The sequence below is a fragment of the Aspergillus viridinutans genome (assembly GCF_018404265.1).
Source record: "Aspergillus viridinutans IFM 47045 DNA, scaffold_4, whole genome shotgun sequence".
NCBI classification, from domain to species: Eukaryota; Fungi; Ascomycota; class Eurotiomycetes; order Eurotiales; family Aspergillaceae; genus Aspergillus; species Aspergillus viridinutans.
This window is the reverse complement of record NW_025091220.1, coordinates 1,018,661-1,031,462: the sequence shown is the minus strand read 5'-3', so window position 1 is coordinate 1,031,462 and position 12,802 is coordinate 1,018,661. Positions and strand designations below refer to the sequence as shown.

Sequence of the window (12,802 nt, the reverse complement as noted above, 5' to 3'; positions counted from 1 at the left end):
CATAAACTGGTCATCGAGAAGATGCCAGCTGGGTTCTCGATAATCACAGAGGCCACATGGCAGCTTCGTTTAGGATTCCATCAACAGAGGAACAAAGGAAAGGATACATTAAAGGGTGAGGTTGCAATTGCTGGGGAAGTGAGCTCGTGCTGTTATGCTACAGCAACCCGTCATTGCTCACCCGACCTGATCATCTACCTCTACTCTACTCTTTGCTCGTGCATGCAAAAACTATCATGCAGATTGTGATTGATCTACTATATTGCAGGAAGTACAGATGATTGTAGGAATTACAATATATTTGTTCCAATACGCTCCAGGAACGCCGTTCATTACCCCATTTTTTGACCCGTTGGTATTGTGACACTCTATCATGTTATAGCACCCTACACAGCAGGAGTATCACAATCATAAAACACACAAATATACATGGCCCAAAAAGAAATGCCTTAGATCATGGGCTTCTCCATTGGCTTGATGATGCCCTGTTTGATCATCACGCGAGGCTTGGTTGCGTTCTGCAATGTCTCCTTGGTAGACCATTCAGGGCCGATGGGGAGACGCAATGATCTTTCGTACTGTGCCTTGGTTTCGAAAGGATGAGGAAGCTGAGTCGCCATATACTTGGTGTTCTAGAAGAGATCAGTATTCAATCACTCGTGCATCGGTGGAAACAGGAATCGCTTACCTTCCTGATGCGTTTCTCGTTGATGATCACCCGAGAAAGCTTTGCATCCTTTCGGTTCTCAGGCTTGACACCTTCAACCTTGGTCAAGACCTTCTTCTGTCGCCTTTGCTCCCTCTTGCTGACTCCATCACCGGTCCAGCTGCCCCATCCAGGAAGGGTCTCATCGATAACCTTGTCACCCTCCTCTTCGATGGTTTGGAGTTTATCTTGCTCGAACTCTTGTACCACCTCATCTCCGGCGAACGCTCTCTTCACAAGATCATGGTTCTTGAGTAGGACTGGCACACTGTCCTCGTCATCGCTGCCATCGTCGTCCTCGGCTTGGCCTTTCTTAGAGCTGATAGTCGACTGATCCTTCTGTTTCTTAGGCGCCTCGACAGTCTCAGCGCCAAGAGTGACATCGATAGTCTGCTGCGAATCATCCGCTGTCGCGCGACGGTTGTTTCGTTTTGTCTGCACCAGCCAAGGATTCTCCTCTTCTGTAGTAGTCTCCTTTTGCTCAGGTGCGCCACCAGATGGCCGCACAGCCTGTTTTTTCCCTGGGCGCTCAGATGATTTCTTCTTGTCCGACTGATTGACGACGACGTCGACCACTTGATTAAGCGCGGAGTCGGCCTCATCATCGGAACCTGGTGCCTCCTCAAACTCATTCTTGGGCAACGACTTTTGTTTCTTATCCTTGCCGGATTTGTCATCATGAGACTGGCCGAATTTACGGCGACCAACCTCAGACTCTGCTTCAGACTGCGACTCTTCTTCGCCGCGGAGTTCTCTGTTGAGTCGTCGAATTTCAGCGTCATTTTGTGCTTTGCGTGCGGCCTCTGCGTTCTGCATGAATTTCATGGAGAAAAGGTTAGCATGTGGACCAGTTATCTCCGAGGCATCCACATCATCCCCCTCCAGCCCCTCAAGTTTCTTGCGTAGTTTCTGCTTCTCAGCATCCGAGCCTGCATCTTCTGCCCAAGGATCTTCTTCTTCCGACTCTGAACTGGAGGAACCCAGGTAATCCTCATCCGCTCGGGAAACACTCTTCCCTTCAATTCGCCTCCGCAGCTCTTCTTCCTTCAGGGCCTGTTCTGCTGCACCTCGTCGAGCGTCCTCGTCCCAAGCGGTACGGCCAGTCTGCTTGAGGCTCTTTGCCCACTTGCTATCCTTGTGTTTGGTGCCCATTCTAGCCTCAGCTCGGCGGCGCTCATTCATCTCTCGATCTTCCTCCTCCAAGTCCACGCCAGCTTCCAGAAGAGCTTGTCTTTCCTGCTGCTCTAGACGCTCGCGCTCCTTCCGGTGCACGCGGCGATACGACTTGCTTTTGATCTTCTTGATTCGCTTGGCCCGTACTTCTTCCCGGAACAGCAAATCACGTTGCTTGCGCAACTCTGCCCTGCGGGCTCTAATTTCCTCAATGGGCAACTTTCGTGCCTGCAGCTCCTCAAATTCCTGGACCTGCTCCTCAGTCGATTTGCCGCTCGGATCCGCAAGACCACTTTCAACTAAGATATTTTGAATCGTAGCTTCGAGATCTGTCTGCGGCTTCGTAGGGCCGATTCTGTGTGTTTGCTGGGCGTCGGGATCAGGTAGAGGGAACATCAGGTGTTCCGCTCGTCGATTAGCCTTGACAGTCTCGAGCCAGCGGTTCAATGTCTCTTTGCTCTTTTCGTATGCTGCTGCTCGGTCCAGCCGATCTTGTTGACGTTTCGCCAGGGGCGCGTCCAGTTTACCAGGTATTCCAGATGACTGTTTGTGAGAAGACGGGGCCGCGTCGACATGCTTTAACGAGCTCTTTAGGCGGGAATCGGTAATGGAGGGCAAGAGGTCGGCGACTGTAAGCTTTCGTGACGAAGTCAGTCCGTATTCCGTAGGCTTGGCGTGTTCTTGTGCGCCTCCTATTCTCCGAGTTGGCTTATTCGTAGACTCTGGCTCCAACGCATTGACGAAGCTCTGTAGTTTTGAAAGACCATGCTCATCTGCTTCGTTGGCATCGTCATCTGACATCGATAGCCCGCTCTCCTCGTCGGATTCATCGTCGCTCTCTTCGCTGCCCGAGTCATACTCCTCCGACTCATCCGGTTCAGCCTGCTTCTTTTTAGATGCTGCGGCCTTTGCCTTCTCCTCCTCAGCTGTATTTAGGTCCCAGGCAGTAGTAAGATCGATGGCATCCTCTCCAAGGTCGTCATCGTCTTCGTCCAGATCTTCGTCTTCCTCCTCTGATTCCTCGACATCCTCGTCCAGGTTGATTTCGCGCACGCGTTTGGATTTCTTCGCCTTCGGCTTCGACCCGGCATTGGTTGTTGAGCTTCCGCGAAACGTAAAGCCCTCAAAGCGTTCTTCGTCGCTTGAGCCCAAGGCCTCATCACTGTCCAACTCTTCATCGTCATCGCTGTCGACTTGACCCAATCTCCACCTGTGCCCTTCTCCGTCGCTGCCGGCGTTACTGCTCAGTTCTGATTCATCATCGCCCCCGAATCGACGACGCTTGTTATCGGGGCCATCCGAGTCGTCCATATCACGGTTGGTGTTCCGTTTACGCTTGGAGGGGTCATAAATCTGGCCTAAGCGGTTGCGCCTTACTCCTAATTTATCGGTGACCTGGCTTTCTGCGATCGAGAGCGCATTCAGTGCTTTTTTCCCGGTGTTCTTTTTTGGGGCCGACTTTTTGGAAGGCTGGTCCTTCGGACCCCGCAACTGAGTTTGTCTGCGAGGCATGGTGTGATCTTGACGGTAGAAAAATGGGAAACACGAGTCTCAAGACCAAAATCAATAAGTAGATATGAGAGCCTGAGAATGTGGCTACTCAGTCTCAAAACGAGTGCGGAGCGCAGGACCAGTCAACTCCATAAAAATAATTTTTAAACTCTTGCGGGCAGCGGAAAAAAAGTTCTCGGCGCGGCGGAGCTAAGTAGCGCCGCCCGACTTGCACGACCTTTTCTCAACTCCGACGACTGGGCGACGGTACATCTTCGACGGCTGCATTTATCGCATAACTGGAGCGCCGCATCTCACGCTATGGCAATGTTCAAGCCTTCGCAACCGATGATGGCGCGATTGCGTCTGACCACCAAGCAGGTCAATGGCGGTTACTACAAGGGAAACCGGACCGGATCAATGGGTTACTTCGCGAAGAATGGCTCTTATGTGATCGATTGGAAGAGAGTCCGCACATATGTCGTCCCTGAAAATCTGGCTGATTTCAAGGTGCGTTGCTCAAGATTATTCATGAAAACTCGACCTCTAGCATCTGATCTAACATTCGCGAACCAGCTCACGCCGTTTGTGACGAAACGCATGACGCCGACAAAGGGCAAGTACACGAGAGAGATTGAGAAGAACGGTAGAACGGTTATCGTCGAGCGAGCGTTTGGTGCGAAGGACTATCTTGACATGTGGGCTTCGGATAATGGTCAAGAAGTGCTGGAACAGGAGCGACTCGAGCAAGAATCAGCGGCGAGCCAGGCGGCCTCCCGTCAATGATCCCTTGGATTAAGGTGTCGAGTCATATCATATCTTTCAATCGGTTCTATTGAGGCAACTTGGAGGACGATGATGGTTGACCGGCTACGAATTCCGGCGTTGTCGATATCCTCAAGTCCGATACATCCACGGTCCCCGGTCTACGAGTGTATTATATGTACAGTATGAGCGTTGGTTCCTGCTGAATCGCGGCCGAGTCCGCAGTGGTTCACGATATCATCGCCAGCTATGTGAGTGGTGGCTATTGCAGTGGACGATTCGGCATTTTCCTGGGTGTTTACTTCGTTAAACGGCGCAATTTTGGTTTTTGGCATCTTAAAAGACATGTCTATGGTTCATTGTTATACCAGCTAGATTTCACAATCAACCCACAATACCAACAACTACTAAGGACATTTGCGAAATATCGATACAGAAAGTCAAGGAACCGGTCCCTAACCCAAGATAGAAATCTTTCGAATATAAGAAATCAATCTCCTGAGGTAACTTTCGGCGATGTTCTGATGCGTGGCGTTTAAATCTTACCCGCCTTGGCAGTGGTGGTTGAGCTTAAGATCAGGCACATAGTGCGTGCCTCTAACACAACGGGCCGCTGAGCTGTATATGTCATAGCCCCGAGCCATCTCCATCTCACTCACCATATTTCCCCAGACAATCCCAGCATCGCTCGGGCAAGGCATGGACTCACTTCCGTCTTAAATCCATCACCTGCAGCGACCTCGCAGACCGTGGACGACCAGGGCTTGTTAGCCAGGAGCTGGAGACCAGCAAGACGACAATCGCTATGTTCCAGTCTTTCACCGGAAACTCTCGCCGTCCGCGGCAGATCAATCTCGGAGGTCGTAATACGAACCCTTTCGCTGCCTACCCTTCCGGGCGACATCCTCCTCAGGGCCCGAGCACACAGAATACCCTTGCCATCGCACAACAGGAGCGGCTACTGAGGCAGCAGGAGAGAGAGCGTCTGGGAGCAACACGGAAGATACAGCGGACATGGCGGGGCTACCGGAGCAGGAAGCTCACTCATAATACGTGGCGAACAGAATGGGATACTGCTGAGAGGCAAAGGACAGGGTCTTCTCTGCCTTTTGAGGAGAAGACTAGGCAGCCTGACGCTTTCCTGCAGCCATCTCTAAGATATGGAACAGCGGCCGAGTGCCTTTCACAGTTGCGGCTTCTCGTGCAGTTTGTGGAACCATGGAATACCAGTGACATTGTCCGTTTGGTGTACTATGCCAATGCCTTTCAGATGACCCTGCATCAGGTACCTACGATAGCGACCGAAGGCGAATGGACGACTCCACTCTGGCGTCTTGCGAAAACGACACTACGGGTATTACGCTCAGCCTTGTCTTCTATCGTGCCTGATTTTGCGGTTCCTCATCTTGTCGGGTTGCTGGTCTTCCTCACAAACTTGATTCCTAAGCAGATGGCACGGCTAGCCGAAGACTATTATTCTGTTATGGCAATGATCACAAGGAACATAGAATCGTTATCCCGACGATGTCACGTATCTCAGGAGAGCCTCTCTCAGAGCGTCCTCGCTTTGCTGCGACCCATCACTTCCGAGACTCTCACTGCTTATGAGTGGTTTGCCAGGAGTTACCTCACCATCCCAGACTTGTCGGCGTATCTTGGAACGCTCCATCAATTAGCGGGTAACATAAATTATAAATTGTTGCTTTCTGCCTTGGGGCCTTTGCAGCCCCGATTTCGAGAACGACCTCAAAGTCTCACGGATCTGGACGCACGTCTCTGGCTCCTGGCATACATCATCTACTTTCACCAATATGCGATGGGGACCCAAGCTGGGCAGCAAGCACCGGAACCGGAATTCGTGAAGATCGTATCAGAACTCTTGAATTCCACAGCCGTGCATCTCTCGCGGCGACTGGAGGTAGATGACGCGATCGACAATGATGACACGGAGACACCATTGCACCCCTTTGTCAAGGAACAAATTTCTAGCCTTGTCAACCAAAGTAGGATTACAGGACTTCTGTCGCATCTCCAGTCAACGCATCTCTCCCAAGGTGACCTGGCCAACTCTGAGTCGGATGCGTCTAAGGAGGCAAAGATTCTGGCAACCTATGCTCTCACCCTCCTGAGAGTGTTTTCCCGCCGGGGAGACGACATTCGTATGTGGCTATACTTAGGATCGGCTACATCTGGGGATAAAGGGACTGGTCATCCAGGTTCTCGAATCCCAGCAATCAAATACTTTTGGCATGCGTCTCGATCTAGCAGGATCTTTGACAAGATCAGCCAAGACTCCACCAAAGTACTTCCCTTATTGAAACCGGCAGATGAAGCTAAGGAGTCTGGGCTGTCGATGACCCAAGCCGAGAGAGACGAGGAATGGACCATTATCCTGCTCTTTCTGGAGCTCTACACCTTTGTTCTGAAAGTGATGGATGACGAAGAATTCTTTTCGAGCCAATCTTCGTTCACAGCTTCGTCAAACTCGAGAGTTTCGTGGACCAAGGAGAGCGCGCTGCCCTTGAAGGACATCAAAGACATGACTGTTTTTCTCAAGAATCTCGCGTTCACACTCTACTGGAACTCGGCGGACCTGAATGAACGCGAGGCGCCTCAGACGGCCGGGGGAATTCAAAGCTACTTCACTGGTGCTGTCTCGTCTTCTGATGCCATCACCAGTGTCAAGGACCTTGAGATGCGGAACAAAGAGAAGGGTCTCCCAGGTGTTACTGGAATTCCGCTCGACTATTTCAAGGGTCTTGTAACAGGTCTTTTGAGAATGATTCATGAGCGCGACTCGAGACGCAAGTTCCTTCCTGATGGACATTGGTTGATGACCAACCGCTTCGACATGGAAGGCTTCATACCGGCCGTTGTAGCGGAAGAGGAGAATCGCCATCAACTCCAAGATGAGGACGAGGAGGAGGATCAGAATGATTGGATGAGAGACGACGAATACGAGCCTCTGGGTCTCGTCGGAACTGGTCGTGCTCAGCAGACTCGCCGTATCGAGGCACTTAGGCGCCGCCAGCAACAGGCCGCTCGCAGGAAGCAGCTTGAAGCCGTCGCTCCTAGGCTCGAGATCCTAAGAAACATGCCTTTCTTTATTCCTTTTGCGACCCGAGTACAGATTTTTCGAGAATTCATCTACCGGGATCAGATGCGCCGAAGACAAGGATATATAGACCCGGATGCATGGCGGATGTCCGTGGCTCAGGCGTCCATGGGTCGCATGATCGATGGCCGGCCTGCAGCGCAGGATATCTTGAGTCGTCATCATGCGAATATTCGGCGGGAGAGCGTATTCGAAGACGCATTCGACCAATTCTACGAGTTGGGTGAAGGTCTGAAGGAGCCGATTCAGATTAGCTTTATTGACAAGTTCAACACTGTGGAGGCCGGTATCGACGGCGGGGGTGTAACCAAAGAATTCCTTACGAGTGTTACCAATGAGGCTTTCAAGTCAGGAAGCGAGCCAAAGCTATTCGAGGAAAACGATCAACACTTGCTCTACCCCAACCCTGCCGCTGTTGAGCAACGACGGGAAGTTCTGCGGCAGCTCGGGTTCGTTGAGAACAGCCCGGAATGGAATGAGCAAGTTCGGGATCTACTTAGACGGTATGAATTCCTGGGTCGGATTATCGGAAAGTGCCTGTACGAGGGGATACTGGTCGATGTGAACTTTGCGCCCTTCTTCCTTCTGAAATGGGCCTTGACTGGTGGCGCAGGATCAGCACAGAGGGAAACGGCGTATCGCGCAAATCTCAACGACCTGAAGGATCTTGACCAGGGGTTGTACCAGGGATTGGTCAGTGGATTAATCTGCTTATTTGACTGAGGTGGTTATGTGCTAATCTTTCTTTTTTTTTCTGTAGCTGCAACTAAAAAACTACACCGGGGATGTGGAAGACTTTGCGTTGAACTTCACTGTCACAGACACCATACCACTTCCAAACGGAGGCACTCGCACCGTCACTCGGGACCTGAAAAGCAACGGATCTGACATTACAGTGACCAACCAGAATCGCCTCGTTTATATCTCTTACATTGCTCGATATCGTCTGCAGGTACAGCCTGCATTGCAGACAAATGCATTCCTGCAAGGCCTTGGGCACATCATTCAGCCGTCTTGGTTGTCGATGTTCAATCAATCGGAGTTGCAAACCTTGGTCAGTGGGGAGTCTGGAGACATAGACGTTTCGGACCTTAGACGCAACACACTGTACGGAGGGGTGTATACCATCGGCGACGACAAGGAAGAGCATCCAACCGTCAAGCTTTTCTGGCAAGTCATGGAGGAGATGTCAAATGAGGAAAGGCAAAACGTGCTACGATTCGTGACGTCGACGCCTCGAGCACCATTGCTAGGGTTTAGCCATCTCAATCCGCGATTCAGCATTCGCGACTCCAGTGACGACCAGGACCGGTTGCCCAGCACTAGCACCTGCGTAAACCTGCTCAAGCTGCCACGGTATACAAATGCGAAGGTTCTGCGGGAAAAGCTGCTTTATGCCATCAACTCGGGCGCTGGCTTTGACCTCAGCTGAGATTGGGTATTTTTCCAGTGATATGGTTGGCTGTTGATTGCCATTGCTTGTTTTGCTGATAGACATTCTATTCAAGAGAGTGTGCTTGAGAATATCATACATTAATGTTCTGGGTTGCATAGCTGAGGCGTCCTAGGGTTTTATCTTTGTTGTGTTGTCTTCTTTGATGAGCTTTCGTCCCTCAGGAGTGGCTCGGGTTCGACCTCTTTGTCGATATGCCCCTCCCACTTGATGTCAATAACAACTTTTACACTTTTTACACTCATGGGACATGCTTCAACAACCCTAAACCCTTCGTCTCTGTTGTTGTGTACATGGTCGTCTCTTACCATAGTTCGCCGCTCAAGTCAGGCCGTTGAAGCGGCGAGGGTAGATTACCGTAAATAGACTAGCGTAGTTTAGCACCTTTGAATTTTCCAGAAGGTAAAAAAAATTCAACGCCAAAATTCAAAGGAAAAAAGACAGAAAGAAAAAAAAAAGTTCGTCACCAATAATAATCCACTTTTTTTTGCCCGCTGTCTCGCTCTTTCCCTTTTTCTCTCTTTTCTCCCCTCCTCTCTCATTTCACCTTTTCTGCTGCATCACCAGCAACTCTTCTTCTTTCTTCTTCTTCTTCTTCCTCCTTTAAAAAAAAAGGTCCTTTACTTTCTCCTTTTTCGAATCCATCGAAAGAGAGAAAATAAAAAACTCCTAAAAAAACCCGGAAAATCGTATAAAAAAAGGTTGACTATCTCAGTCGAACTCTTTTCCACCCATCTCAAACTGTGCGGTGTGTTCCTGTGTGTGTGGAAGAATTTACCTCGTCAGCCGCCTTTTCTTCATCCCTCGTGATCGCGTCACTTCACCTCGTCCATCTCCATCAAACACCTCCCGATCTCGCTAGACGATTTCATATACATTGTACGTTTTGACTGTGTGTTGCATTTCATTGCCTGGCCTTCCCACGAGCTTGTGATTTTTGTCCAGTTGCTTGAAGCAAGTCTCGGTGCTCTGCTACTCCAGCGCACAAAGCGCACACCCTTGTGCTTGGTGATAATACTTGTATTGGCCTTCTGCTATTGTCTCTGTTTGAATCCCAGACCTTGCAGGACGTTGTTACTGTCATCGTGGATTGATTGGTTCAGGCTGAGGCCGAGAGCTTCCAAGCATTTTGCCTCCATCATCCTTCGTCGCTTTCTTCAAACTTCTGGCTCTGATCACATCCCAGTGTTGCTGCTCGCTAACAGTCTGCTCTTTACTTTCTTTAGAAAAAGAAAATCAAAATGTCTGCCGAAGTCTCTACCACCCCCGCCGCTGACAACACTGTCAACGGCACTCCCGAGGCCACCAACCCCGCTGCCACCAGCGCTCCAGAGGTTACCGCTGTTGAGAGCGCCTCTCCCTCTGCTACTCCCAGCGCCAACCAGCCCCACTCTGCTTCCCTCTATGTCGGTGAACTCGATCCCTCCGTCACCGAGGCTATGCTCTACGAGCTCTTTTCGTCCATTGGCCAGGTTGCCTCCATCCGTGTCTGCCGTGACGCCGTTACCAGACGCTCTCTCGGATATGCCTACGTCAACTACAACAACACTGCCGATGGCGAGCGCGCCCTCGAGGATCTGAACTACACCCTGATCAAGGGCAAACCCTGCCGTATCATGTGGTCCCAGCGTGACCCCGCTCTGCGCAAGACTGGCCAGGGCAACGTCTTCATCAAGAACCTGGACGCTGCGATCGACAACAAGGCTCTCCACGACACCTTTGCCGCCTTCGGAAACATTCTGAGCTGCAAGGTCGCTCAGGATGAGTTTGGTAACTCCAAGGGATATGGTTTCGTCCACTACGAGACCGCCGAGGCCGCCAACAACGCGATCAAGCATGTCAACGGCATGCTGCTCAACGACAAGAAGGTATTCGTCGGCCACCACATCTCCAAGAAGGACCGTCAGAGCAAGTTCGAGGAGATGAAGGCCAACTTCACCAACGTCTACATCAAGAACGTTGACCAGGAAGTCACCGATGAGGAGTTCCGCACGATGTTTGAGAAGTTCGGTGAGATCACCTCCGCCACTCTGAGCCGTGACCAGGATGGTAAGAGCCGTGGTTTCGGTTTCGTCAACTTCTCCACCCACGAAAGCGCGCAGGCCGCCGTCGACGAGATGAACGACAAGGAGATCAAGGGCCAGAAGCTCTACGTTGGCCGTGCCCAGAAGAAGCACGAGCGTGAGGAAGAGCTACGCAAGCAGTACGAGGCCGCTCGCTTGGAGAAGGCCTCCAAGTACCAGGGTGTCAACCTCTACGTGAAGAACCTCACTGATGACGTTGATGACGAGAAACTGCGCGATCTCTTCACCCCCTTCGGCACCATCACCTCCGCCAAGGTCATGCGTGACACCCTCACCCCCGGCGAGACCTCCGAGTCCGAGAAGGAGAACGAGAAGGAGGGTGAGGAGACGACTGAAGAGAAGCCCAAGGAGTCCGAGGAGGAACCCAAGAAGACCGAGAAGAAGATTCTTGGAAAGAGCAAGGGTTTCGGTTTCGTCTGCTTCAGCAGCCCCGATGAGGCCTCCAAGGCCGTCACCGAGATGAACCAGCGAATGGTCAACGGCAAGCCTCTGTATGTGGCTCTTGCCCAGCGCAAGGATGTCCGCAGAAGCCAGCTCGAGGCTAGCATCCAGGCTCGCAACACCATCCGTCAGCAGCAGGCTGCCGCTGCCGCTGGTATGCCCCAGCCGGTATGTATCCCTGATTTTCGCGTTATTCGACGTTCGCTCGTAGAATGGAACACAGTTGCTAACTCTAAATGCAGTACATGCAGCCCGCTGTCTTCTACGGTCCCGGTCAGCAGGGCTTCATCCCCGCTGGTCAGCGCGGTGGCATGCCTTTCGCTCCCCAGCCCGGTATGGTGATGGGCATCCCTGGCGGACGCCCCGGCCAGTACCCCGGTCCCTTCCCTGGTCAGCAGGGTGGACGTGGCATGGGCCCCAACCAGCAGATTCCTCCCAACTTCCAAGGCATCCCCATGGGCGCCATGCAAGGCCCCGGCGGCATTCCTAACGGTATGGGTTACCCTCAGATGGCTCAGGTACAGTTCGGACGCGGTGCTGCTGGCCGCGGTCAGGTGCCCGGAATGCCCATGGGTCAGGGTATGCGCGGTCCCGGTTACGGACAGGGCCGTGGTGCCCCCGTTCAGGGAGGCCCCCGTCCTCAGGGTGGTCGCGGTCAGCCCCCCGCTGCTCCACCCGCCGCCGGTCGCGAGGAAGTTCCCGCCACTGGTGGTCTCACTGCCCAGACTCTCAATGCTGCCCCCCCCCCTCAGCAGAAGCAGATGCTGGGTGAGGCTCTCTACCCCAAGATTCAAGTTCAGCAGCCCGAGCTGGCTGGCAAGATCACTGGTATGCTTCTGGAGATGGACAACACTGAGTTGCTTGGCCTGTAAGTATCTCTTTTCAAGTCAGTTTCGTCCAAGCACGTGCTAACGTCTTTTTCTCTAGTCTTGAGGATGAAGAAGCCCTTCGCGCCAAGGTCGACGAGGCCCTTAGCGTTTACGACGAGTACATGAAGAACAAGGGTGAGGGCGAGGCTCCTGCTGAGTCTGCCAAGCCCAAGGAGGAGACCGCTGAGACTGCTACGGAAGAGAACAAGTCGTAGACTATTGTGTCTTGGTATCTGATGCTGAGCTGGTCCTCCCAACTCTGAGATTTTGATTCACGTCTATTTTTGATGACCTACCTTTCTCTTTTCTCGAATTAACGATCCTCCCTCTACTCCCACACCTCATCTTATTTTCTTTTTACCTTCGAACCTTTTTTTTCCTTTTTTTTTTTTTTACCCTTTCTTTTTTCCCTCCCGGTCCTGATATCCCTCCTGTTTCGAAAAGTTTTTTTTGCTGGTGGCGTCACGTGCCTATGTTGCGATCGACATGCTGTTTTGCCGAGTCCCGTAGCTACACGTGCTTCGTCTGTCTTGTTAGGAGCCGGCAATGGCTGCTGCAGGAGCCAGTCTTGTTTCATTTCAGCAGATGGCAAAGGCAAATTGAATTTCCAGCCGTGCTCGGGTCGGAGAAAAGTTTGTTCGGACACCATGGGTTTTTCAGTTGCTGTTAAAGGGAGGAAGTTGTGACGTCTTTTCTCTTCCTATC

General features: G+C 51.8%; 4 protein-coding genes across 4 annotated transcripts; 3 read left to right on the top strand and 1 right to left on the bottom strand.

Annotated features, from left to right (window-relative positions):
* Nucleotides 1-449: 449 nt before the first annotated feature.
* Aspvir_006350 (UTP14 family protein) lies at nt 450-3,391 on the bottom strand (the record flags this gene model as incomplete). Its single annotated transcript, XM_043269552.1, has 2 exons — nt 450-632; nt 689-3,391. The coding sequence occupies 2 exons, from the start codon at nt 3,389-3,391 to the stop codon at nt 450-452; spliced, it is 2,886 nt and encodes a 961-aa protein (XP_043125487.1).
* A 300-nt stretch (nt 3,392-3,691) lies between these two features.
* Nucleotides 3,692-4,156, top strand: Aspvir_006349 (mitochondrial 54S ribosomal protein mL41; the record flags this gene model as incomplete). The annotated part of the gene is made up of 2 exons (XM_043269551.1): nt 3,692-3,880; nt 3,947-4,156. The coding sequence occupies 2 exons, from the start codon at nt 3,692-3,694 to the stop codon at nt 4,154-4,156; spliced, it is 399 nt and encodes a 132-aa protein (XP_043125486.1).
* A 784-nt stretch (nt 4,157-4,940) lies between these two features.
* On the top strand, nt 4,941-8,682 carry Aspvir_006348 (HECT-type E3 ubiquitin-protein ligase; the record flags this gene model as incomplete). Its single annotated transcript, XM_043269550.1, has 2 exons — nt 4,941-7,943; nt 8,011-8,682. The coding sequence occupies 2 exons, from the start codon at nt 4,941-4,943 to the stop codon at nt 8,680-8,682; spliced, it is 3,675 nt and encodes a 1,224-aa protein (XP_043125485.1).
* Nucleotides 8,683-9,944: 1,262 nt separating this feature from the next.
* On the top strand, nt 9,945-12,312 carry pab1 (polyadenylate-binding protein; the record flags this gene model as incomplete). Its single annotated transcript, XM_043269549.1, has 3 exons — nt 9,945-11,396; nt 11,471-12,096; nt 12,156-12,312. 3 exons carry the CDS (start codon nt 9,945-9,947, stop codon nt 12,310-12,312), a joined length of 2,235 nt encoding a protein of 744 aa, XP_043125484.1.
* Between the last annotated feature and the right edge of the window lie 490 nt (nt 12,313-12,802).